This window comes from Pelophylax lessonae, assembly GCF_965119305.1.
Source record: "Pelophylax lessonae genome assembly, chromosome: 4".
Lineage (NCBI taxonomy): Eukaryota > Metazoa > Chordata > Amphibia > Anura > Ranidae > Pelophylax > Pelophylax lessonae.
This window is the reverse complement of record NC_138771.1, coordinates 502,468,755-502,493,333: the sequence shown is the minus strand read 5'-3', so window position 1 is coordinate 502,493,333 and position 24,579 is coordinate 502,468,755. Positions and strand designations below refer to the sequence as shown.

The 24,579-nt window shown below is 46.1% G+C and overlaps 1 protein-coding gene across 1 annotated transcript in view; it reads right to left on the bottom strand.

The window, feature by feature from the left end:
• Window positions 1–24,579, bottom strand: part of CAPRIN2 (caprin family member 2) — a gene marked incomplete at its 3' end in the record, with an annotated part of 157,324 nt that overhangs the window by 59,226 nt on the left and 73,519 nt on the right. The window contains exons 6-14 of the mRNA XM_082255938.1: window positions 21,389–21,471; window positions 18,692–18,850; window positions 17,990–18,033; window positions 16,304–16,591; window positions 10,097–10,153; window positions 9,429–9,536; window positions 6,015–6,146; window positions 4,527–4,602; window positions 3,317–3,369 (exon numbers count right to left, since the gene is read on the bottom strand). Of these exons, the coding sequence (XP_082112064.1) occupies window positions 3,317–3,369; window positions 4,527–4,602; window positions 6,015–6,146; window positions 9,429–9,536; window positions 10,097–10,153; window positions 16,304–16,591; window positions 17,990–18,033; window positions 18,692–18,850; window positions 21,389–21,471 (1,000 nt within the window). The remainder of the gene's footprint in view (window positions 1–3,316; window positions 3,370–4,526; window positions 4,603–6,014; window positions 6,147–9,428; window positions 9,537–10,096; window positions 10,154–16,303; window positions 16,592–17,989; window positions 18,034–18,691; window positions 18,851–21,388; window positions 21,472–24,579) is intronic.

Below are 24,579 nucleotides of genomic sequence, written 5' to 3'. Positions count from 1 at the left end.
AACTGACATCCTGTAGCAGGAAGTGAGAGGATATACCCTCTGGGACTGCCCCTAAGGTGTGGCCAGAATGTTTTCCTTCCGTCTAGTGTCCTACTCCTGTAGAGGGCAGTATAACCCAATGTGTTATTAATCAAGAGGACTGCGTCTGTCAATGAGCGACAGAGAAAACTGCACATTTTAGAGTGGCCTTTGTGGCCAGCCTGTGCAATAATCATGCTGTCCAACCAGAAGGTTGGGTGGGGAGGTAAATGGCACTGTCAAGTGTATGAAGGTGTATAAATTCGATAAGTTATGATTGCACTGTCAAATAAGTGTTAAATACGTGTGTTGATGAAAACTTAAACACTTCATGTACCCTAAATATATAAATAAAACCTCAATTAATGCAGGTTAACTACTAAATAACCAGTAGTGATAAAAAAAAAAAAAAAACACAAGTGATCCTCCTGCAAAAATGCAAAAATGAGGGTGTATATAAAGTGACTGAGTGTCTTCAATTATTAATTCAAATATCCTTAGTGAACCCAGTAAAGTGCAAACATGTGTGGCACAGTGACGCCACTACTGATGATATCGGATAGACAAAACATGTAGAGCGTCACTACTGCCTCTGTTGGAACGCAGTTCCGGTTACCCTGAATGCACAGCGCTCGGAAGAGCCCCAGCATTGCATACTATACGGTGTATGCTTACTTTTATGCCTAATTTGCTTCTTTTTAATGTGAGTACTTTATAAATGCTTTTAAAAACGGTACTTCAATATTCGAGCCTTCTTTCCTCTTATGTGTACCCGGATTACATCTGGACACTGAGCTACCACGCCATAAGACCCCCATTGATCGTCCCCAGGCATCCAAGGGCATAGGATCCTTACAGAGGAACCCAGGGAGGAACACTGAGGGGCATTGGAACTACGCCCCATCCGGAATATAGGCCCATATCCCCTGTAGGGGTTCCCCTTTCTGGTAAGTGCGGTTCTGGGAGTGAGGGGAGCACTACTGACCCATCACACCAGACACACTTGAAGATCCAATGGAAGCACTTAAGTTACCTTTGAAGGGACGCTGCACTGATTTAACCCTGCACTGGAGCATCCTTTGTGCGATTGGGACTATTTATATTAACTCTTGGAAAGTTATATTCCACCCCAAACCACTTATTTATCCTTTTGCCTGAATTTTTATCCACCTTTGTTTCCGTTTATCATGCGACTTTGGAATCGCATCACCTTACACTAGCACTTTTCAACTTAGACTACTAGTATCCACTTGCACCTGCCCTTTTGGGGCTTGCCCTATTTATTGGAGCTCATCCACCTTTGTTTCCGTTTATCATGCGATTTTGGAATCACATCACCTTGCATTATTAGCACTTTTTATTTAGATTATCAGATGTGATACTATTCCGTATCCATTTGCACCTGCCCGTTTTAGGCTTGCTCTATTGATTGGAGCTTATTCACAAGCAGCCACTAGCACTTTTTCTTGGATCTTGATTGTTATTTGCACTTGGTTCACTAAGGATATTTGAATTAATGGAAGACACTCAGTCACTTTATATACACCCTCATTGGTTATTTAGTAGTTTGTTAAACCTGAATATTTGAGGTTTTATTTATATATTTAAGGTATAAAGTTTATCAACACATGTATTTAAAACGTATCGAATTTATACACCTTCATACACTTGACAGCGCCATTTACCTCCCCATCCAAACTTCCATTTGCTGTTCACTTGTGTGAACATTTAAGAGGTAGGCTGCAGTCAAAACTCCCACAGTCTCACTTATCCCAAGCACGGATTTTCCCTTTTAATTATGCTGTCCAATCAGTATCTCGATATGCCACACCTGTGAGGTGGATGGATCTTGGCAAAGTGCTCACTAACAGATTTAAACAGACCGGTTTGTGAATATTTGAGAGAAATCGGCCTTTTGAGTAAATAGAAAAAGTTGTAGATCTTTGTTTTTGCCCCCATTTTCCATGAGCTGAACTAAGTGTTGCGTTTATAATTTTGTTCAGTGTAATTTCAACATCTTTAATATCAAAATTAGCCCAGCTGGCAAGTAGCTAAATGTGTTTTGGGAAACCGGTTGGTTTAGCTCAACTTTAGTTTCTGCTCTTGGCCCTGGAGCACGAAGCTATACAACTTTGTGGGATAAGGCCTAGGTCCACATATTAGTTCAACCTCACCAATTGCATCAACTGTCCACAGGTCTATATCTGTGCTGACTCAAGATATACTGACTCAGGAGTCTCTGGTTCTCCGACTGCTGACATTGACATTAACACTAAAATTAAATGACCGTGCACAGTCTGTCAAGAGTGAAATGGGGTTTTTACTACACAACAGACTGAAAGACTGAAAGTGATAATTCGTGACAACAGACTGAAAGGGATATTAAAAGGCTTTATCTTCACGGGTCCCTTGCGCAGCACTTTTGGCACCTCCCTTCTGCCCTCAAACAAGCAGCTTGCAATGGGGGCATCCAAGCATGCTCATTCCCAAGTCATTCACACAGCTGCAGCTCAGCCCTGCCCCCTCATTGGCTTACTGGCTGTGACAGCAGTGGGACCCAATGCCTTCCGCTGCTGTCTCAGCCAATGAGGGAGAGCCAAGACTCGTGCACATTGCTGGATCAAGATGGGGCTCGGGTAAGCATTAGGAGGGGCTGCTGCACAGAGAAGGGTTGTTTCATCTTCATGCATAGAATGTAAACCTTGAGCCTTTAGACTTGGAAGTCAACTATGGTGCAGCTCAAACCCATGACTATACGCAGGTGTGAATGTAAAACTAACCACTGCACTATAGACTGGTTTGTCTTGAACCTATGAGCATGCACAGCATGAAATATGTATGCTGCCCGTTTTAAGGGGGGCCCATTAGGCGACACCCTGAGAGAATCCAGTATAGTGTTAGTGGCTTGGACAGAGGTTTTGTATTATGCTACGACTTTGTACAAGCAATCCTTCAATGAACTGGTTAGTTTACTGCCTTGCTGAATAAGCATAGGAAAAGCCATTTTCATAGTTTCTGGTGTCCCAGTCTCATGCATAGTTTACCACTGCCACTACCAGTTAAGCCTGTACCCCTTAATCAGCGAAATATCCAGAAATTCAGGTAGACGAAAAGGGGAAAAAAAAAAACCAACATGCATGGTTGCATATAATCCCCCAAATGGCAAGAGGTAATCAAGAGCATTACTCTGGACTAGAGCATACAAATTGCAGAGTGAAACATTAGCAGGTTTCAGTCCACATTTTGTAGAGAGGTTTGCCTCCTACCCACAAATCTCAAAATCCAATGTGTTGCTTACCTCCCGAGGTTGCTCAGTGGGGTCCTTTTGAATTGGTGTAGCTTCAGTAGACACTAAAATGAAGGACAAGTTCATGTTACAAAATGGCAAAAGGATTGTAATTGAGAGATCAGCCAAGAACCATGCAATAGTCCTGACCTCTGCAGCTCTAAAAGATAAGATAATTTGATGCATTAAAGAAAAAACGCACACTGGAAAGAGTAGACCATCAAATAGAGAATTATTTCACTTACAATACACGTGGAAGACAGGCATATTGCAATATTTTCAACTGTAGGATCAGATTCATCAGCCTCACCATCTCACATGCACAATGAGACTGTTGGTATTCATTCGGTTACATGGCACCAGCATTTTGCATACTCTAGTTTAATCTACACCTTTGCTGAATTCTTTGCTAGACTTCCAGTTAAGTCATTTTTTTTCCTGGGAACCCTCCCCTCCAGCTTTAGACAAGTTTTGCAATGTCCATATCACACATTAGTTTAATGGATTTTATGCTTTCGAATTAAATTATGAAGCACAATAAAACCTGTATTCATACGTCTCAGGCCATCACATTGCAAACATTGTTCTTGATTGCAGGACAATTGGTGATAGTGTCTCCAAATCTGCTGCCTCTTGTGGTTAGTAGAAACTGCATTGTGCATGACTGGTGTTACAACCATTTAAAAAATGAAGCTCCAGCCATAATTGTACATCTACTAGATCCTATGTTCTGTCCAAAGCAACCACAAATCTAAAGCGGTTGTACACTAGTACATTTTCAAGTTAATGTTCAGATATTCCTCTGAATATTTGTAAGAAAATTCGCAGTGCATTTAGGGACTCCATAAATGTCTTAAAGTACTTCAAAAGTTTGTACGTTTTAAAACATTCAAACGTTTGAAATGTAAAATGAAGGTAAAATTGTTAAAAAAAAACAAAAAAAAAAACAAATACACGGTTAGAAATTTGTTCCAATTTAAATGCTGCAAAAACAGTTACTATGGTTAACAGTGCACATCGATTGAACACCACTAACGATGAGAAAAAGAGTTAACATTAAACAAAATTCCAAATTAAGTTACTTTGTATATAGCCAGCTTCAGGTAGGAGATGCCAACAATTGTTTGGAACAAACATCATTGCAAACAAATACTTGAAGCCTACTACAAAGTCAGTAAAGTTTATTTTGGAATATAATAGCTCGTCACAGTATACAACGCACCTTTTGGAGGAGAGACTGGTGGTAGCTGTGGAGGAGACCCTTTTGGAGAAGGAAACTCAAAATCCAACATGGAGTCCTTAAAAAGGAAAAATGAGAAAATGTACAGGTACATGCATTAGAGTTGTAAAGAAGGTTTTTTTAATCTTAATGCATGCTATGCATTAGATTGTAAAGTCCTGTTTTTTCTAATAAAAAAACAAACCCGTACCTGCTCTGTGCAGTTGGTTTTGCACAGAGTGGCCCAGATCCTCCGGTCCCTCCCTCCTAAGTGAGCCCACAGCAAGCAGCTTGCTATGGGGCACCCGAGTCAAACCTCCCATGTCCATTCAGACAAGGAGCTGCGACCCTGCCCCCCTCTGATTGACTGACTGCAGTGGGAGCCAATTGCGTCACGCTGCTGTTTTAGCCAGTGAGGGGTCCTCAGGTATTAGGAGAGCTGCTGCTTCAGCCTTTACAATCCCTTGAAGATAACCTTCAGTTTGCAGCAGCCCCCCTAATACTAACCTGAGGCTCATCTCGATCCAGCAATGTGCACTAGTGTCTCCCCTGATTGGCCAAGACACAGCAGCGGCACCATTTGCCCCGGCTATCAGTCAGTTAGCTAATGAGGAGAGTGAGAGGGGCAGGGCCTGAGCCGCAGCCCCATAGATTAAAGGACACAGCAGCGGCTTGATTGCCTCCATTGCAAGCTGCTTGCTGTGGCAGCACTAGACAGGAAGGAGGGACCAGGAGCACTGGCAAGGGACTCTGGAAGATTGGGGCTGCTCGGTGCAAAACCACTGCACATGGCAGGCAAGAATAACTTTTTTCTTTAAAAAAAAATCTTTAGTATCACTTTAACCAGTTACTACCCGCCCACCGTCAAATGATGGCGGAGCACCCATTATCCTGGGACGCCGTCATATGACGGCGCACCAGAACAGCCTCTCGGGGGCGCGTGGAGCGGCGATCGTGACCGCGCCGTGTTGCTAGGACATGGCGCGATCAAGATCTTGGTAAAGAATCAATGACATGACTATACCCATGTGATCGGCTGTGTCCAATCACAGCCGGTCACATGTAAATGAGAAGTGCCGTTATCCGGCTCTCCTCATAGGGGACACAGAGAAATGTAATCAGGGCACTGATCACAAGTGCCCTGATTACACAAGAGTGAAATAAAGTGCCAACAGTGCCCACAATCAGTGCCCATCAGTGTCTGCTCATCTAGGCACTGACTGGCAGCACTATGGGCACTGATGTCAGTGCCGGAGAAAAATGTATTTATTTTCAAAATTTTGTTTTGTAAGAAATAAAATAACCCAGAGGTGATTAAATACTACCAAAAGAAAGCTCTATTTGTGTGAAAAAAATGATAAAAATTTCATATGGGTACAGTGTAGCATGACCGCGCAATTGTCATTCAAAGTGCGAGAGCGCTGAAAGCGCACTGTAGGCAAGTGGTTAAGGGTGATGTATCCCAATGTAAGCAAACTTCTGGAGTCTAACCTGCATGAAATTATAAGTTCCTGTTATTTCATCAATAATGTCATTGATCCTTTGTTTTCTGAGCTCTGGATCTTTCGGTAGAGTTGGTGAAGAGCAGAATTCCGCAGCTGGCTGGGAGAGTATCCGGGGGACCTATGGAGGAAACCAAAGTCTTTACTACACAAAAAAAAAACAAAAACGGCGATTTGTACAAAAAAAAAAAAAAAATGTAACTGTTGATCCAGCGAGAAATCCAGTGCACTTTAATGTTAGCAGAAGAAGAGTGGGAGGTGTAATGCTACAACACTGCTACACTTCCTGTTCTAGAGTTTCAAAGTGGTTACTGAATGGATGCAGTATAGCATGTGTTATCTTCAGAGAATTGTTGCTAGCAGGATCACCAGCAGAAGAGTAAAAGATGTGGTGCCAGACTTAAAGAATTCCAGCTTTTCCTCACAGATTTAAATCATCAACTCCGCTGTCCAGTTTGTGTGCAACTTGCCTCCTTTAGCTGTATGCAACAGGTTTGAGGTCACTCCTAGCTGCAGTGGCGGCTGGTGCTCCAAATTTTTGGGGCGGTGCAAACAGAAAAATGTAATGGGCATTGCTTTGAGGCAAAAAACGCTGTAAAAAAATTGCGTGACTTTGAGGTCGCAAAAGTGTGAAAGGGGCCTTCAGTAATTAAGGTATAGTGTGCCACCCATTTTAATGCCCAAGGCCCAGCGCGCACGCCCCCAATGCAGAGACCAGCGCGCGTGCCCCCTTACTTACCTGGAGCAGCAACGGTGAACGGCTTCTCCTCAGTCCCGGTGCGGTGACCGGCGGCGCGTCTCCTCCAGTCCTTCTGCTCCCGCCTCATCGGCCAATGGCATGGGGTTTGCCTTGCGGCCAATCAGGAAGCGCGTATCGGACGCGCTTCCTGATTGGCCAGGAGGAGGATTGGTATGACAACAGCGAATTTTCATTCGCTATTGTCACACAATGGGTGGGCTCGGGACGCACTGCTCTGCGCCCCGGGTCCACCCTTTGCATCGCCCTATTAGAGCCTCTGGCTCTAATCAGGTGATTCCAAAAAGAAAAACCCCATTGAACTCCATGCGTCCGGCACCCCTGCATGCAGATTAGGGGGCCGGATGCATGGATGGGGGTGGCGCCCCTGCGCCCTCAGTACACTGGCCGCCACTTCCTACCCGAGTTTCTAATTTCTATCTTGGTTTCCCTACCTTTTCCAGTCCTGATACTACACTGGTCAAAAAAATAATTTTTTTATATCAGTACAGCATCAAGTCAAATGGTATATTGATCTTGTCAGTTAAGTAGCAGAAGGGTTGTTAATTTAATTAACATCAAAGCAACTGAACTTGATTAACAGGTGTACTATATGGGCAACAATGAGACCCCCAAAAAAACTGAATGGTTTTACAGGTGGGGCCACTAAAATTTTTCCCCTACACATTTCCTGACCGTTTTTCACTAGTTTTGCATTTGGCTAGGGTCGGTGTCAATTCTGATAGCATAAGGCAATGCCTGGACCCTATAGAGGTTGCACAGGCAGTCCAACTCTTCCAGGATGGCACATCAATACATGCCATTGCCAGAAGGTTTGCAGTGTCTCCCAGTACAGTCTTAGAGCATAGAAGGGATTCCAGGAGACAGGAAGTTACTCTAAGAGAGCTGAACGGGGCAGTAGTCAATGAACACCAGGAATGGCAGTTCCATCACTGGCGCCCTGTGCTTTTCACAGACGAGAGCAGGTTGACCCTAAGCACATGTGACAGGCGTGAAAGGGTCTGCAGAAGCCGCGGAGAAGGTTATGCTGCCTGTTACATCACTCAGCACGACCGGTTTTGGTGGTGGGTCAGTGATGGTCTGGGCAGGCATGTCCATTTAGGGACACAGACCTCTACTGGCTAGACAATGGCACCCTGACTGCCATTAGAAATCGGGAAGCAATCCTTGGACCCATTGTCAATCTACGCTGGTTCAGTGGGTCCTGGGTTCCTCCTGGTGCACAACAATGCCCAGCCTTGTGGCGAGTGTATGCAGCCAGTTCCTGGGGAATGAAATGTATACCATCGAATGCCCCCCCCCCCCCACGCTCGCCTGACCTAAACACACCTCTGGGACATTGTTTTGGTCCATCTGATGCCACCAGTTTACCCCTCAGTCTGTTTAGGAGCTCAGTGATGTCCTGGTTCAGATCTGGAAGGAAATACCCCAGGACACCATCTGTCTCATTAGGAGCATGCCCCAACGTTGTCAGGCATACACACAAGCATGTGGGGGCCATACAAACTACTGAGTACCATTTTGAGTCGCATTGAAATTTCAGCACAATGGACTCGCCTGTTGCATCTTTTTTCACTTAGATTTTTGGGATGTCTTTGAATTCAGCCCTCTGTAGGTTGATAATTTCCATCAATTCGGCATCATTTGTTCCTAACACATTACTCAGTCCATATCAGTATAGATATCCAGCATGATATTTCCCTTTAAGATCTGATGTGTTTTCAAAGTGTTACTTTTTTTGAGCAGTGTACATCTCCCATGATCCTTTGAGCCTCCAGTTTCAGGTAGGCTATGGGAGTCACTTCTACCAGTTCTGGGAGTTGTGAGTTGTAGGCCTTCATGTGGGTGGTAAGAGGTACAAAAGGTGTCATTACGGTCTAGCAGCAAGCCAAATAATGGCTTACAGCAAGACTAAGGGAAGGGCTTTGGAAGGTTAAAAGGAAGAGGTCCCCTTCATATGTAAGTGGATCACCACTGAGCAGGGCTATGGGAGGATGGAACCTGAAGGGGTGGGACTCTCCCGATTCATATTGGTCAGCATATTAAACTGGACAGGATAAGGTTCCAATTGTGATCTATTCAATCCTGCCACCAGCAGCACAGCTAGCTTTCAGAGCAGGCTGTGTATATTATATGAAGTTTACTTCTTGAATCATGTGATCTGTGAGGTTTGGACTGTAGGTGTGACCGGGCAGAATTGAAAGTTAAAAATTAGGATTTATTCAATTCCACCTACCCTCAGGGGTGTGAAGGAAGTTACATCATTTGCAGAGTCTGAAAGACTACAAAGGGGAGTGTTATAGACTAGATGCTGCAGAAGTGGCTGGGGAAGGGACGGCGTCTATCAGTAGGATATACAGTGTCACATGATGCAAAGCCACAACCAAACCCAAAATATCAGGGGATCTGTAGATGCAGCAACATGGTACAGAAGCATGGTTTATGCTGGAATTGATCATTCTATTAAGTCCTAGTGAAAAGAAAGTTGTCAGTCAGCTTTAACACTGTATTGAACACAAAAGCAAACCTTTCTAATTCTTAGATGATGTAATTGCATTAGTTTTAGGTTTTTCACCTGATCTGGACAGCATTCAGTTTTTTACTTTTATTCAAGATCAATGCAAGCTTGAACTGATGTTCACTGACCTGTGAACTGCCTATAGTTGGAGACTGGCGGCCAACACAAATAGGTGCTGGGACATCCCTCCTCTTCACTGGAATCGGTCCATTTACTACAACGGGGAGCTTAGCTTCCTAAAGGAGAAGAAAAAAAAGAAAAAAAAAAAGTTTCAGCCATTGGCTTTACTTTTTGCCACTTTGGGTAATATGAACGAATTCCTGATTCACACCATACATTTTTTTTCTGCCTTTCAAACGCATAGAAAGTAAGGTATATGGTTTTTCAACTGCCATAGTTGATACCAGTGCTTACAGTTCCAGGGCAAAAAAAAAAAAAAGCTGCATTTTTCCTGCATAGAACTGTACTGGAATGTGGCAAGTCAAAAATTCACTGGACCCCAGTAGAGTGGAAAGAAAAAAAAGAAAAAAAAAAAAAAGAAGCATTAACGAATGCACCCGAAACACAAAAATCCTATCAAAAATGTGCACACAGAACCGATCTGGAGAACATTTTTGTGGTGTGAACTAGCCGTAAATACCTTCTCATCACTATATGAACCATGACCAAAAAGCAGGGACTCCTGTCATGCAAGAAATGCAGGAAATTAAACCTTCCCAAAATAAGGTGAATTGCCTTGACAGCCACCAAACATCTTACTCTTGGTCTCAGACCTGACAATTGGATTCCTACTTACCTTAACCGGATTGGCTGGTTTGATTTCAGATGTCTGTTTTTGTATCCTTTCACGCCTCTAGAAACCAAACAGAACATGAAGACTTGGTTATCAAAAAAAAAAAAAAAAAAAAAAAAATGTAGGTCACTGGGCCTTACAGATTAAAGTGAAATTACTGCCCTAACCTGAATGTTTATCTACACTACCCTCTTCTGCTACCAAACAAGATTCCTTCAAAACAGATTACTGATAGGATCTTCCCAAGCCAGATCTTCCCAAGCCAGCCCGAAGATAGAGTCTCCCAGACCCAGGGGTCCCTTCTAAGCCACGGACAGTATCATTAGCGCCCCATCTTCCACCCAACCTCCCCCATCATGGCTTTTATATTTAAGGGCTGACCTAACCACCCTGCCAGGACATTGTCTGGGGATTGGCCAAGTTCCCTTAAGTATGCAGATAAACCACTCCTGGCATCCGCCAGCTTCTAGAAGCTTCTCCAAACTTCAAATACAGGGGGAGGCACCAGAGACCTGCCTCTGAAGCCATTCAGCCTGACCTGCAATAATCCTGGCCAAATTTCTGACTCCCAAACTAATGAGTCATAACAAATTTGCCTGCACTCCCACTAGTAGCACATTAGAGGATACTACACACAAGAGTGCAGAGTCCAGAGAGGTTGTGTGTGCTGCAGCGCTCCCTCTCCAGGCGAGTTACCTGGCCCCAGTGAGGATGGGAGATTCTGAGGATGACCCGGGCGATGGTCCCCCTGAGGGATCCAACTTGCATTCTAACACTTCCATCTTCACCGAAAGACCTCTAAAAAAAGCGGAACCGACCCCCCGCTTTCAGAGAGCGGGTTGCTGATCTACTGAGAATTGAAAAGGAGGAAGAAAAGCTGATGACCCTGAAAGCAGATTATAGAAAGAAGGCCATGCATGATAAAGCATGGAGCAGTAAGCAGCAAAGTTTGAAACCAGAGCTGAAAGTTCTTGAGGACGCCATCAAGAAGCAGCAGAGTCTGGTAAAGGCTTTAAAGGAAAAGAGTGGAGCTTTTAAAGAAAAGTTCCAGAATGAGGAGCGTTTCCAGAAAATGAGGAATGATGCCAGTCGTGGAAGAGTCGGCATCGGCGGTGGCAGTACAGGTGGAGAGTGAGGGGGTCCCTGATGCTGCCACTGGAGTATCCACCTCAGGATCTGCTTTACTGGAGGAAATGGTGGCCTCTGCCTCCCTCCCAGCAAGCTGGAGGAACAGCACAGGAGGTAGAGGAAAATGGTGCAGCCCTGCTTAACTTTATTCAGGAGATTGAGTCTCCCTTGAGTGGAAGAACTTTTTGCTTTTCAGAGGATTCTGCTGACAATGGCAATGATTCTGTACCTGGACCTGTAAAGGTAAAACTTATTGTAAAGTCATACTTTGCCAAAACTGACAGCATGAACTCCAGCATGCAGAGCAGCATTGAGAGCAATGTTTTGGAGGGAAAACCTGCTTGTTTGCAAAAGCCCTGCAGAGAAGATGGCTGCTGTGCCTGCAGTACTGAACTCTGCTGATACTAAAAAGTCTGGACTCTGAACTTTGACAGTAAGAAAACTGACTGAACTCTGCTTGGGGGGGTTTGCCATTGTTTCTGCACAGTCCCCGCTGGACGCTGCTGGTATAGCAGATAATGGTGGGAAAGCAAATGGCAGCTGCACTGTGAAGTGTGTTTCTGAAACCCAGGGAATAGTTACAAGGAGTGGAAGGCTTTTACCCAAAAGGAGTAGGATAGGGGAGGAGGTGAAGACAGTATCTGGTGCGAGTGGGTCTGCTGGGAGTAGTAGTGCTACAGATGGGAAAATGAATGTGAATGATCAAGCTGTTTGTAATGCTGGAAAAGGGAATGCATGCGTGTTGTTGGATGGAGTGACAGCTGCTGCTACCTCTGGTGGCAATTTGCAGAGCAGGGGTTTGGATACTCCTGCAGCTTTAAGATCTGGGGTGTCTAATCCTGCTAACAAAACTTATGTTGGGGCTCTGGCTGGGATGAGGGGGGGGGGGGTCACAGGCAGGCGGCCCAGGAGGGAGGTCTTAGACCTCTCCATGGGGGGGGGGGGGCAGGACCTGCACCTGATTAACATTTATGGGCCCCAAAGTGGGACAGGAAATGCCTCTTCATGAAGATCAAGCCTTTTCTTTTTACAGCCCAGCAAGTTGTCTTGGTGAAGATGTCAACACTGTCTTTAGGACTAAGGACAGGAAAGGTACCGGAACCAGGCTGGACCGTGATGGCTTTTTTTAAACAAAAATAACTAGGGAGGCAGGTCTGGTTGATGTGCACATTCACCCCTGCCCGGACACGGGATTCACTTTTCAGCGAGGTAGTAGTCAGTAGAATAGGTAGTTTTTTTTAAAGGGGAATTCTGCCTTCTCGGCATCAGTGTCAGGCGGTGGAGTTTTCCGATCACTATTCTGTCTGACTCCGAATAGCCCCGATACACCACCTAGAGGGAGGGGGTACCTGGAAGCTGAATTCGGCACTCCTGGACGATGAGAAGGTGAGTCAATCCTTTGAGGATTTTTTTCAGGCACAGGTATTGATCATGGACTTTTGCAGCAGTAAGTCAGAGTGGTGGGAGCTTACAAAAAACGGAGATCGTTGGGTTTTTCAAGGCCATAGGAAGAAATAAGCAGCTTGATAAGTATGTCACCTGCCAGCATTTGCGGAGGAAGTTTGATATTAGAGACAAGCCTAATCGAGATCCAGCGATGATCTGAGGTTAAACTCTTGCTCAGGGAGTGTCAATATGACAAGCATGCCTTTGGTCCTGGAAAGGGATTATGGGAAATATCACTTGCCCGACCCTTACCAGAATTCAAACAAGGTAGAGCAGTTAAGTCAGTTGTAGGCCTGGTTGACAGTACGGGTTCCTTTACCCAAGTCAGGGATCCTGGAGACTGCCAGGTCATATGCTAACCTCCTGGGCAGGAGGGACTTTGATTGGGCAGGCATAGGTTTTTTGGATTCTATTCCAGAACTGGGAAATGGCAGTTCTCTGGCAAGTTTGGCAGAGGAGGTCATTAAGGCTATTGATAAGCTTGCCAGATGGATTGACAGCGGAGTTTTACAGGCATTTTAAGGTTACTCTGGCCCTGTATTTGGTGGAGGTTTTTAATGGCTGTCAGAGGGTTCACTCTCTCCCTCCATGCAACAATCACCATGCAGTGATTCTTCTGTCAATGGGTAAAGATTCTTCGAGAATTGAGAATTGGCAGCCCATTAGCCTTCTCAATGTTGATGGGAAGATACTGGAAAAAAATGTTATGGCGTTTTATCGTCTGTAGCAGGCAATCTACTTTCTCACCACCAGCACTGTTCGGTTCAGGGTAGAAGCACTTTTTCAGCGGTGTTAGCTGTCCAGGAGGCCCTGGAACGATGCAGGGCTTCAGGCTGGGGAAAGTACCTGCTGGCATTGGATCAGGCAAAAGCTTTTGATCGGGTCAATCCTGAGTACCTATGGTTGCTTCTTAGCAAGTATGGCCTGAAGGGGGGATTTATTGATTGACTGAAGACTTTGTACAGAGGAGCTGAAAGCTTCATGCTTGTGAATGGTTGGACTGGATGGCCCTTTGAGGTTGGCTCATGTGTGCGTCAGGGGTGTCCTCTTCTATACACGTTCGCAATCGATCCCTTCATCAGGAGATTAGAGCGTGGACCGTTGTGGGAGGTGCCTTTGGGCATTCCTGGTGAGCCCCCTTTGAGGGTTGTGGCCTATGGCGATGACATGCATTTTCATCTCTGGGACAGAGGAGGCGAAGGAGGTGGTCTTTGTGATGGAGCAGTATGCTGAGGCATCTGGCTCAAAGATCAATCAGGATAAGAGTGAAGTTTTTTGGGTGGGAGAAGGCAAAATTTTAGGCATCAAATTTGGTCCCGGTGATTACGGCCTTACAAATTGGGAAAGCAGGCTACAAGATGCCAATGCCAAGGTTGCCAGCTGGAGGGAATGGAAACTTACAGGGAAAGGATTGACCTGATTAAAAAAAGTTACCTGATCCCAGCATTTCTGTATGTCAGCTTTGTCTGTTTTGCCAGTGTCTCTCAATGCAAGGATCTAAAGCTGTTTTTCCAGATGTTATGGGGGGAACTAACTGAATCTCATTAAGAGGTCTAACCTACCTTCCCAGGCGGATGGGTGGCTTGGGTATGGTCAACCCGGTGGTATTTTATTCTCTTTTTTGAAACATTGTTAACATGCTGGCAGAGAAACCGCCTGGGTGGGTTGGTATTTTTCAGTCCTGGTTTAGGCCTTTTCTGTGAAGTTGGGAGAATGGTGGGCCAGTGAACAGCCTGAGGGTCAGACATGGTGAGCTCCCGGCTTACGTTGCCCCATGCCTGAAAATGCTTTGTCAGGGGAGGAAATTAAGTCTTTTCCTAGGAAGGCCCTGGAGAAGAGGGTTGTTGAATATGCATTTAACGAGTCATTGGCCTTGAGGGATTGCCCAGGCCCTGTTATGAGGGAGGGTCTGCGTTTGATTAATCTGGAGAGAATCCCTTTGAAATTTTGGGATTTGGCCTGGCTCTCGTTCCATGACTGACTATGAAGGGCAACTTGAGTATCGCTCTGCAGAGAATCATGGTTGTCCAAGAGTAGAGTGTGGCGGTGTGAAGGAGACGAACCATTTCTTGCTTCAGTGCCCTTTCAATGTAGAAGTCTATAAGTGGGTGGGGCTCTGGGTATCACTTTCCCGTTTAAGTTATGCAGAGTGGTCGTATGGGTGTTTTGAGTCACGTCGGGATTTTGATTGAGACACTTTCTAGTTCGCTTAGTAGTCCATTACTTCACGTGGAATGCACGGTGTCAGATTTCCACTCAGAAAAAAGTCCTTCCTGTCGAGGTGGTGGTGCACAACATTCTGGGTGAGGTTGGGAAGATTCGGGGTCTTGAGGACAGGTGGCAGCTGGGAGCCTGGGCAAAGGCGTGGAGGAATGTCAGGTCCCCGTAGCTGCTTTCTGTCAGTCTCTGGGTGTGCGGCTTTTGTCCTTTCACGTCACCTAGATTTTTATAAGATTGGATTTTTGACAAAAGGCTGCATGCATGGGATAAATGTGTAATCGTTTAAGCTTGAGGGTGTTTTTAGGTGGAGGGTGTGTTTAGGTGGAGGTTAGGGCTTTGAGTTTAGCCATGATAGTAGAAATCTTCTGTTTCTATGCTATTTTGTTAATAAATTCATTTTGTATATGTAAATATATGTTATTATGCTCGTGAGATTTTTAACAAAAATGTACACATGCAGTTCTAAACTGGCTACACCAGAGTTTCCCCAATTAAATTTTTCCCATGGAACCCTTTGACATGGTATAGCAAAAATTGGAACCCCAACAAAATGTGTGCCAGTGAGTGGCATGGCGCAAACCTTTCAATGAGAAGAGTAATGTTCCCTTTTGCTGGCAAATTCTTTTTATATTGGGTAAGCACTGCCTCCCTTCATACCCCCCCCCCAGCACTGCCTCCCTTCATACCCCCCCCCCAGCACTGCCTCCCTTCACACCCCCCCCCCAAATGACCTGGCTCCCCCCATCCTTCCCAAGTTCACAGCCCTGCACTCTCCTACCTTACACCGAGCGAGAAGAACGCGGTGGGACAATCATGAACTGAAGGCACAGCAGCACTGGATGGGGCGCAGGAACTGCAGGGTTAACCTTTCCTATTAGCAAGCTGGTGATTGGTTGCTAGGACTGCCTCCTAGCAGCCAATCACCCCCTGGTTAATGTGAAAAGTTCGTTCAGGCAGCTGCCTGGTCCCGCCCATCTTATGAGATCACGGTTACTTTTTCCAACCTTCTGGAAACAGCAGGTAGTGGCAGCCATCTTGGATGTGGCCAAATGCCGCGGAACCCCAGTTTTGGTCTTGCGAACTCTGGGGTTCCGTGGAACACCAATTCGGAAACACTGGGCTACACCAAAATTCAAGACTACAGCTCCACCTGCTTCATGAAAAATAAAAAAACCCACATTGCACAACTAAATGTGCTTTTCATAGTCACCCGCAATGCAATTGTACTCCTGACCACAAACATTTTGAAAGCCCATTATATATTGCTACCCTAGGAAAGTTGCCAATTGTTTCTAGAAAGATTACTCTGATCGAGATTTGCAGCCATTTTTTTTGGTAGGTTTAGCATATTCACCACATTTTACTGGTGAGAGCAAAGCCATTTGAAAAGTTCACCTAGATGAACAGTTGATTTACCTCCTTAGGTAGTTCTTGTTCACATTTCTTCAGCTCCTTAGGTAGTTCTGGTTCACATTTCTTCAGTGGCAGAGCTTCAGGTTGGGGGGTGCTCACTGGCCCCTGCCAGGGTTTGCTGAGTGGAGTCAGTGAAGGAGAGGTCTGCCACCTCTTTGGCTCAGGCAGTTTTACCATTGTAGCTGCTGGCCAAGCTTTTATGGCTTCTGGTTTTATGCATTTGACATCCTCGGTTTTCTGCACCTCTGTGGGCCTCATCTGAGCCCTCAGCACAATGGGCCTAATAGAAAGCTGAAAAGTGGAAGGTCAGAGTTAAAAACTTCTGCTTGAAGGGGGAAAAAAAAAAAAAAATAGAGGTCCTTAACCACTTAAGCCCCGGAAGATTTTACCCCCTTCCTGACCAGGGCCTATTTTGCGATTCGGCACTGCGTGACTTTAACGGACAATAGCGAGGTCGTGCGACGCTGTACCTAAACTAATTTGACGTCTTTTTCCCACAGAGCTCTCTTTTGGTGGTATTTGATCACCTGTGCGATTTTTTGATCATGCGCTATAAACAAAAAAAAGAGCGTAAATTTTGCAAAAATAGCAATATTTTTCACAATATTTTTTTTTATATGAAATTCCCCCCCAAAAAAATGTAAAAATCAAAATTTAACATTTTTGGCCAATTTGTTTTATGCTACATATGTTTGGTAAAAAAAATATATATATATTTTGATTGGTTTGCGCAAAAGTTATTGCGTTTACTAACAAAGGGAAAGTTTTTTGTCGTTTTTTTAACGCGTAACGGCGGCGATCTGCGATTTTTTTGCAGTACTGCGACATTGCGGCGGACAGATCGGACCCTTGACTGACATTTTTGACACTTATGGGGTTACCAGTGACATTACTGCAGTAATCAGTGCTATACATATGCACTGTTACTGCAAAATGACACTGGTAGTGAAGGGGTTAACTGAGAGGGAGGGGCTGTGTGTCCCTAGGGGCATGATTCTAACTGATTGGCTGTGGCTTGAGCTGTAGAAACAGTGATCAACGGTCCTACATAGAACCGTGTACACAGGGGAGAATGACAGGCGGCTTGTTTACACTAGCCGGCTGACTTTCTCCCTCTGCAGCGACGATCGCAGAGTGACTGGCGGACATTGGGTCCGCCGGTCACACGCGCACGGGGGCCCGTGACCACGCGGGGGCGTGCATCCGGGAGCACGCGCTCGCTCCCTAGACCCTCACAGGCTAGCGATGTAGATCTATGTCACTTTGCCTGTGAGGGGCTGACTGCCGACGTAAATAGTCGTGCGGCAGTCGGCAAGTGGTTAAATTTTCCACAGGAGAAGGTCTGTATGCCCATTTTGTAACCTAAATGACCCAAGATTGGCTACATAGTCATGTTTTGCTCCCAAGTGCAAAGGTGGGCAGCTATTTTTGCTGTCACCATGCTTCCACCAGGTTAAAAAAAAAAAAAAAAAAAAAAAACATAGCCACCATGATTTAAGGATGAGAAATAAGTTTGTGTTGATGGGAGGATGACTACACTCACGGGAGTTTTGAGCCATTAGGACAAAAAAAAAAAAAAACACAGGTGGAACATAAATAACCCATTTGTGCCTAGAATTCTGCTTTCATAAAACCAAGCTGGACCATAAGACAGTCAAACCGCTTCTCATGAAAGTGATAGAACCTTACCTCTTGACGGTCACGGTCAGGTTTCACACATTCCACAAATGAATCTAAAAGACAGACTTTGATTTTAATTGTTTACATTCCATTCACACCAGATTTTTAAGCATTTATGTGAAAACTCAATACAAGCGATGGTTTGACCAAATTTGTTGAAAGTGCTTTGATTTGGGTTATTTGGCTTTTAAACAAAAACTGTCAATGAAAACCAAATACCAACACAAAAAAAACTATTGGCCTAGCATTTTTAATCAGGTATTTTATACAAGATTTTACAGTACTAATAAAATTTGGATGAAATTCATTCTACTAATGTTTTAACTAGGTTTAGCTTAAAAGTTATTTTAGAGAAATCGGAACAGATTACACTAGTGCCACCAAAAGGTCGTAAAGTTTTATCAAGTCTGGCAGTAAAAGGTCAACAGTAGGATGGTTTTACTTCTGTGCATTTTGCAGAAACAAGCATTTTATTGGACAGTAACAAAATGCACGATTGGTGGTGTGGTCCATTGCAGTGCATGTTAAATGCACCATGGTGCCTAGATTACATAGCAAACTACAAATTTGTCCATTGTGAAGCCTTGCCTGCTGGAAACAGTGGTTTGAACCACCTTGTTAGGCTATGCAATGTAACAGGGATATGTGAATTACAGGACATGATAAACCAAATCAAATGTCAATGTTTGAAAAAACCTCAAACATACATACCTTGCTCTCTCAGTAGCTCAAGCTTTGCCACTTTGTGAATTTCAGTTTTCGGTGGCTTCTCAGGTAAAACCTCTGGCTTCTTCTGTGGAGGAGGATCAGGGACACACTCAAAGTAGCCACAATCCAACATTCTGGCAATGAGGTCTTTCAAATGTTTATCTAGATAAAAATAGAATGCATACCAGGTGGCAAGTGAACTTTAGGTTAAAGTGTCCATATACTGAAGAGATCTCTGAAGTTCTTCCATCTGCTGAAAAGGTCACCACAGATTAACAGCTAAGGTGTTTTTCCAAGTCTTTTGCCAACTTAAGGCCCCATACACACGGGCCATTAGAAAAAACGTACGTCAAAGTTAGTTCTGACGCCAGAAAAAGCAGCTGTAAAAACGTGCTTTCAGTAGCTTTTTCCATTGGCGTTATTGCACGTTTTGCCACGTTGCTTTTAGCAGCGTTTTTTTTTCTTCCATTCAAAATCAATGGTTCCCTATGGAAGCCTATTGATTTGAATGGAGGTCGCACCGCAACACCGCAAGTCGGATCCGACTTGCGCTGTGAGAATCTTGAGGGGGAACTCCACAATGGGAAAAACGGCGTGGGGGTCCCCCCAAGGTTCCAAACCAGGCCCTTCGGGTCTGGTATGGAATTTGAGGGTAGCCCCATGCCGAAAAAACGGCGTGGGGTCCCCCCCCCCAAAATCCATACCAGACCCTTATTCCGAGCATGCTGCCCGGCAGGCCAGGAAAGGGGAGGGGACGAGCGAGCGGCCCCACTCCCCCTGGACCACACCAGGCCACATGCCCTCAACATGGGGGGGGTGTTGGTGCTTTGGGGCAGGGGGAGCTCTGCACCCCCCCACCTCAAAGCACCTTGCCCCCATGTTGATGAGGACAAGGGCCTCATCCCCGTAACCCTGGCCGGTGGTTGTGGGGGTCTGCGGGCAGGGGGCTTATCGGAATCTGGAAGCCCCCTTTAACAAGGGGCCCCCCAGATCCCGGACCCCCTCCCTATGTGAATGGGGTACACTGTACCCCTACTCATTCACCACATAAAAAAGGCAGTGTATGGAAATGACAGGAGACGTTTTGGAAAGTTTATTAAAAATCTTCATCCGACTCTTTTCTCCTCTGGGGTCTTCTGCTCTTTTGCTGTCCCCTCTTCTGCTGTCCTCTTTTCTCCTCCTCTCCGGTCTTCTGCTCTTTTGCTGTCGGCTCTTCTTCCTTCAGTCCTCCTCCGACGACGTCTCCGGTGATTATGCCCATCTCCGGTCTCTGCAGCTTATTATATAGCCATTAGGGGCGTGGCCCGATGACGTCATCGGGAGGCCCCGTCCCCTCATGTCACAGATGACGTCTTGTGACATGAAGAGGGGACAGCAAAAGAGCAGAAGACCCCGGAGAGAAGAACACAAGAAGAGGGGACAGCAAAAGAGCAGAAGACCCCAGAGAGGAGAAGACAAGATTTTTAATAAACTTTCCAAAACGTCTCCTGTCGTTATTTCCATACACTGCCTTTTATGTGGTGAATGAGTAGGGGTACAGTGTACTCAATACCCATTCGCATAGGGAGAGGGTCCAGGATCTGGGGGGGCCCCCTTGTTAAAGGGGGCTTCCAGATTCCGATGAGCCCCCTGCCCGCAGACCCCCACAACCACCGGCCAGGGTTGTGGGGATGAGGCCCTTGTCCTCATCAACATGGGGGCAAGGTGCTTTGAGGTGGGGGTGCAGAGCCCCTCCTGCCCCAAAGCACCAACACCCCCCCCCCCCCCCCATGTTGAGGGCATGTGGCCTGGTGTGGTCCAGGGAGGGTGGGGCTGCTCGCTCGTCCCCTCCCCTTTCCTGGGCTGCATGCGTGGATAAGGATTTTGGGGGGCCCCACGCCGTTTTTTCGGCATGGGGCTACCCTCAAATCCCATACCAGACCCGAAGGGCCTGGTTTGGAACCTTGGGGGGGACCCCCACGCCGTTTTCTTCCCATTTTGGCGTTGAGTTCCCTCTCAAGATTCCCACAGCGCAAGTCGCCCTGCAAGTCGGATCCGACTTGTGGTGTTGCGGTGCGACCTCCAGTCAAATCAATAGGCTCCCATAGGGAACCATAGATTTTGAATGGAAGAAAAATAAACGTATAACGTGGCTTAACGCACGTTAAGCAACGTTATAGCAACGTTATTCAGCTTTTAGCAGCGTCAGGCGTTTTTAACGCTCTAACGCTGGTCCTCAGAACACGCAGGTCGTGGGTTCTTGTTGCAGCTTAACGCCTAGGCCACTTACAACTCAAAAACGTCTGAGTGTGCATGAGGCCATAGAACATGGAGGGGTGTTTTTAGGCTGCAAAAAGAAAACGTCTGACGCTGCTTACAGCGGCGTTAAAAACGCCCCGAGTGCATGGGGCCTAAAGATCCCTCTTCTGCAACTTTCCCCACATAAAAACAAATGGAAAAGTGGGGGTTTTTTTTTGCAGGTGTCAACTCTTGCAATGTTACAAGTCCCTTTCCATCTTTCCAGGACAAAGAGGGTAAAGCCTTTCCAGCAGGGATACAGGTGAAGATTTAACTGATTGGCTTTTAACATTTACTAACCTATCAAAAGCCAAACACATTGACTTGATATGCCAAGCAAATTATTGGTTTGGTATAGGTGGTGCTGTCACATGATCATGGTCTTTCATATGAAAACTTACAGGGCTGAAGCAGTAAACTTACAGTTGGTTCCAGCCACCGTTTTCTCATTGCCCTCTAGCAGATTCCAGAAGTAGCCAGCTGACTGATCCATCTCATCTTCTAGGCTGAGAAAAAAAAAAAAAAACATTAACATAAGTGGCCAATTTCACCCGATCTTCAAAAACGTAAAGCTGGCCAAGCAAGGATCTGATTTATCCATACACATTGGCGCTATAGCTGGCAGCACAGGTCAAAACACTGACGATTGTACTTGTGGTGTTAAACCGGCCAAAAACTGTTTGAATTTTGATCTATGTATGGGCAGGCTGGTTGTACCCAAGTTGATCACTCTAGCTTGGGTACAACCAGCCTGCCTGATTTTACATGCGATCGCTAATGGCTGTTAGTTACTAGCGATCTTCATTGTCTTCTCCCAGTGGGGACGGCTTGCCCACGCGGGAGACCACAATTGCTCGGCAGGAGGAATTCCCGTCTGCACTGTGTTGATTGGGGAACTAAGCAAACTTCTTTCCTGCAACCACAGGTTGCAGAAATTCACTCCATCCATGGCTGGCCTTGGAGCAGAGGGCAACACTTTAAAGTTCAGACTTGTTGTCATTTTCTATGTGTTTCTAACATGCTCATTGGTTTCTTTGATTTCTATGGGGTAAACATTATTGGGCAGTTCATCGACTAGGACTTTAACCACTTGAACTCTGCTCACATTGCTGCTACTGCAGCAATGTGGCTCGTTCTCATCCAGCGATGTAGACCTACGTCACTGGACTCCGCCCCTTGTGGGCGGCGCGCGCCCCCGGAGGCTCGCTCCCGCTGTGTTCAGTCAGGCCAGGGGAGGAGCGGCGGCGATCTTCCCCGATCGTCGGGGAATCTAATTTGGAGATCCGCCCGCTTGTGTAAACAGAGCGGGCGGATCTCCTAAGTGACAGGGAGTGACAGATCGCAGTGTTCAGCATAGCTGAACATATGCGATCTGTCCCTGTGTCACTCAGTCACCTCCCCCCCCACACGTTAGTAAGCACCAGGCATACATTAACCCCTCCCTCTCCAATAAAATTAACCCCTTCCCTGCCAGTGTCATTTTTACAGTAACAGTGCATATTTATAGCACTGATTACTGCAGTCACTGGTCCCCCCAAAAGTGTCAAAAAAAAAAAAAAATCGCAGATCGCCGCCATTACGCGTTAAAAAAAACACCAAAAATGACAAATCTTTCCCTTAGTTAGTAAATGCAATAACTTTTGCGCAGACCAGTTAGTCCCCTCACATACTAGAGCCTGCAGAAACTAGGTTTCTGGAGCATGGAAGAATAATCTTAGTTTCTGCCATGTGACAGTGTTGTGTTTGAATGACATGTAGGCAAATTTGTAGAAGAGGGGAAAAAAAAAAAAAAGGCATAACTTCTGCATTGCAAAAAAATAAGTTCATACAAAAACTTACCATAAAATTCTTTTCCGAGTCCTCCGACAGTCGCAGCCCGTCATATAGCCTTCACAAGTGGGTAATTGCACCCTCTGCAGGAGCAAGCTAGGCAGTTTGAAATGCTAAAACAATTTCTACACTTGGCACACCTCTAGGGGGCCGTCCCCCAGCCATTATCCTGAACCTGTTACCACGGTCCTTCAGTTTTGTATTAAGCAGTACCGGAAGGCAACAACCCCAAGATCCAAAAACCAGAGGGGCAGAGGCTGCGACTTTCAGGAGGACTCAAGAGTTTTATGGTAAGTTCTTACAAAAACTATTTTCTTACGCCCTCCAACAGTCGCAGCCCATCATATAGCGTTCACGAGTGGGACGTCCCAAAGCAGTGCAGGTGTGAGGGGTGGGAAGACGTAGCCTACCGAAAAAGGCAATGTATCAACCAGGCCAGAAAAAAAAACAAACTGAGCCAACAGGGCAACAAAAACTCAGAAAGGAGCGAACCCAGAAAAAAAAAAAAAAAAAAAAAAAACTCTTCAAACAACCGCCGAATTCAGAACCTTGCAGCCAAAGGAAGCATTCGAAAATGCCATCACATCAAGTTTGTAAAATCTTGTGAAAGTGTGCACAACCAGGTTGTCACCCTGCACACCTGAGCCACAGAAGCCTGATGGCAAAATGTCCAAGAGGCACCGACAGGTCTAGAAGAATGAGCCCCAACAGGGAAAGGAGGAACCTGACCCTGGATTGAATAGGCCTGAACAATCGTCTGAGCCATTTAGGAATGGTTGCTGCGGGAGTGAGACTTCTGAAAAGATTCCATGGCGGACAGGTAAACCCTGACCGCCCAAACCACATCCAAGGAATGCAATGCAAAATTCCTTGGGATGCTTGGGTTTCGCACAAAGCGAAAGCAAGACAACCTCTTCATTGAGGTGGAAAGCAGATCCACCTTGGGAAGAAAGGAGGGATTGGGTTGCAAGACCACTTTGCCCCTATGAACCACCAAATAAGGCAAGCGGCAAGACAGAGCCGCCAACACAGACTTTCTGGGAGCAGAGGTGACAGCCACCAGAAAGGCAACTTTGAGACAAAACAGGCAGAGGTATGTCTGATGGTTTTCAAAGAGGCTGTTGCAAAACAGACAAAACCAAGTTCAGGTCCCATGGAGGCAAAGGAGCTTTCCTGGGGGGAGCCAGATGTCACTCCCCCTGAATAAAAGTGTGAATCAAGGGGGGGCGTGGCCGGGCGCAGCATGCGGTAAGACGCGAGTAGCTGGAGCTCCGTCAACCGAACATCCTTTCTCACTGAACATCCTGCACCCTTACAGCCCGCCATGAGCCACCGCTCCCTCCGGTACATGCCCGGCTCCCTGCAGGTCATGTCACCGACGAAGAAACCCACCGAAACAGCGGCCAAATTCCGCAGGCAGACTGGAGCGGCCCAGTTCCAAGATGGTGCCGGGCCGGACGCGACCGCGGGATCAGCGGGAGGAGCTGACACAGCGACTGTACTTGAGGCGATCTCAGCTTGCCAGGCCACTCTGACCTCCAAAATTGATGAGGTCAAGGTGGACATCTCTCTCATCTGCCAGGACATGAAGCAGCTGCGGGAGAGGGTTGCAGAGACTGAGCACCGGATCGGGGGGCTGGAGGATTCCCTGCCCCCACTGCAGCACACCACTGCCCGCCTGCAAGACCAGGTCTCTCAAATCCTATCTAAACAAGACGATATGGAGAACCGCCTGAGACGCTGCAACCTGAGGTTCATAGGTCTCCCTGAGGGCTCGGAGGGCA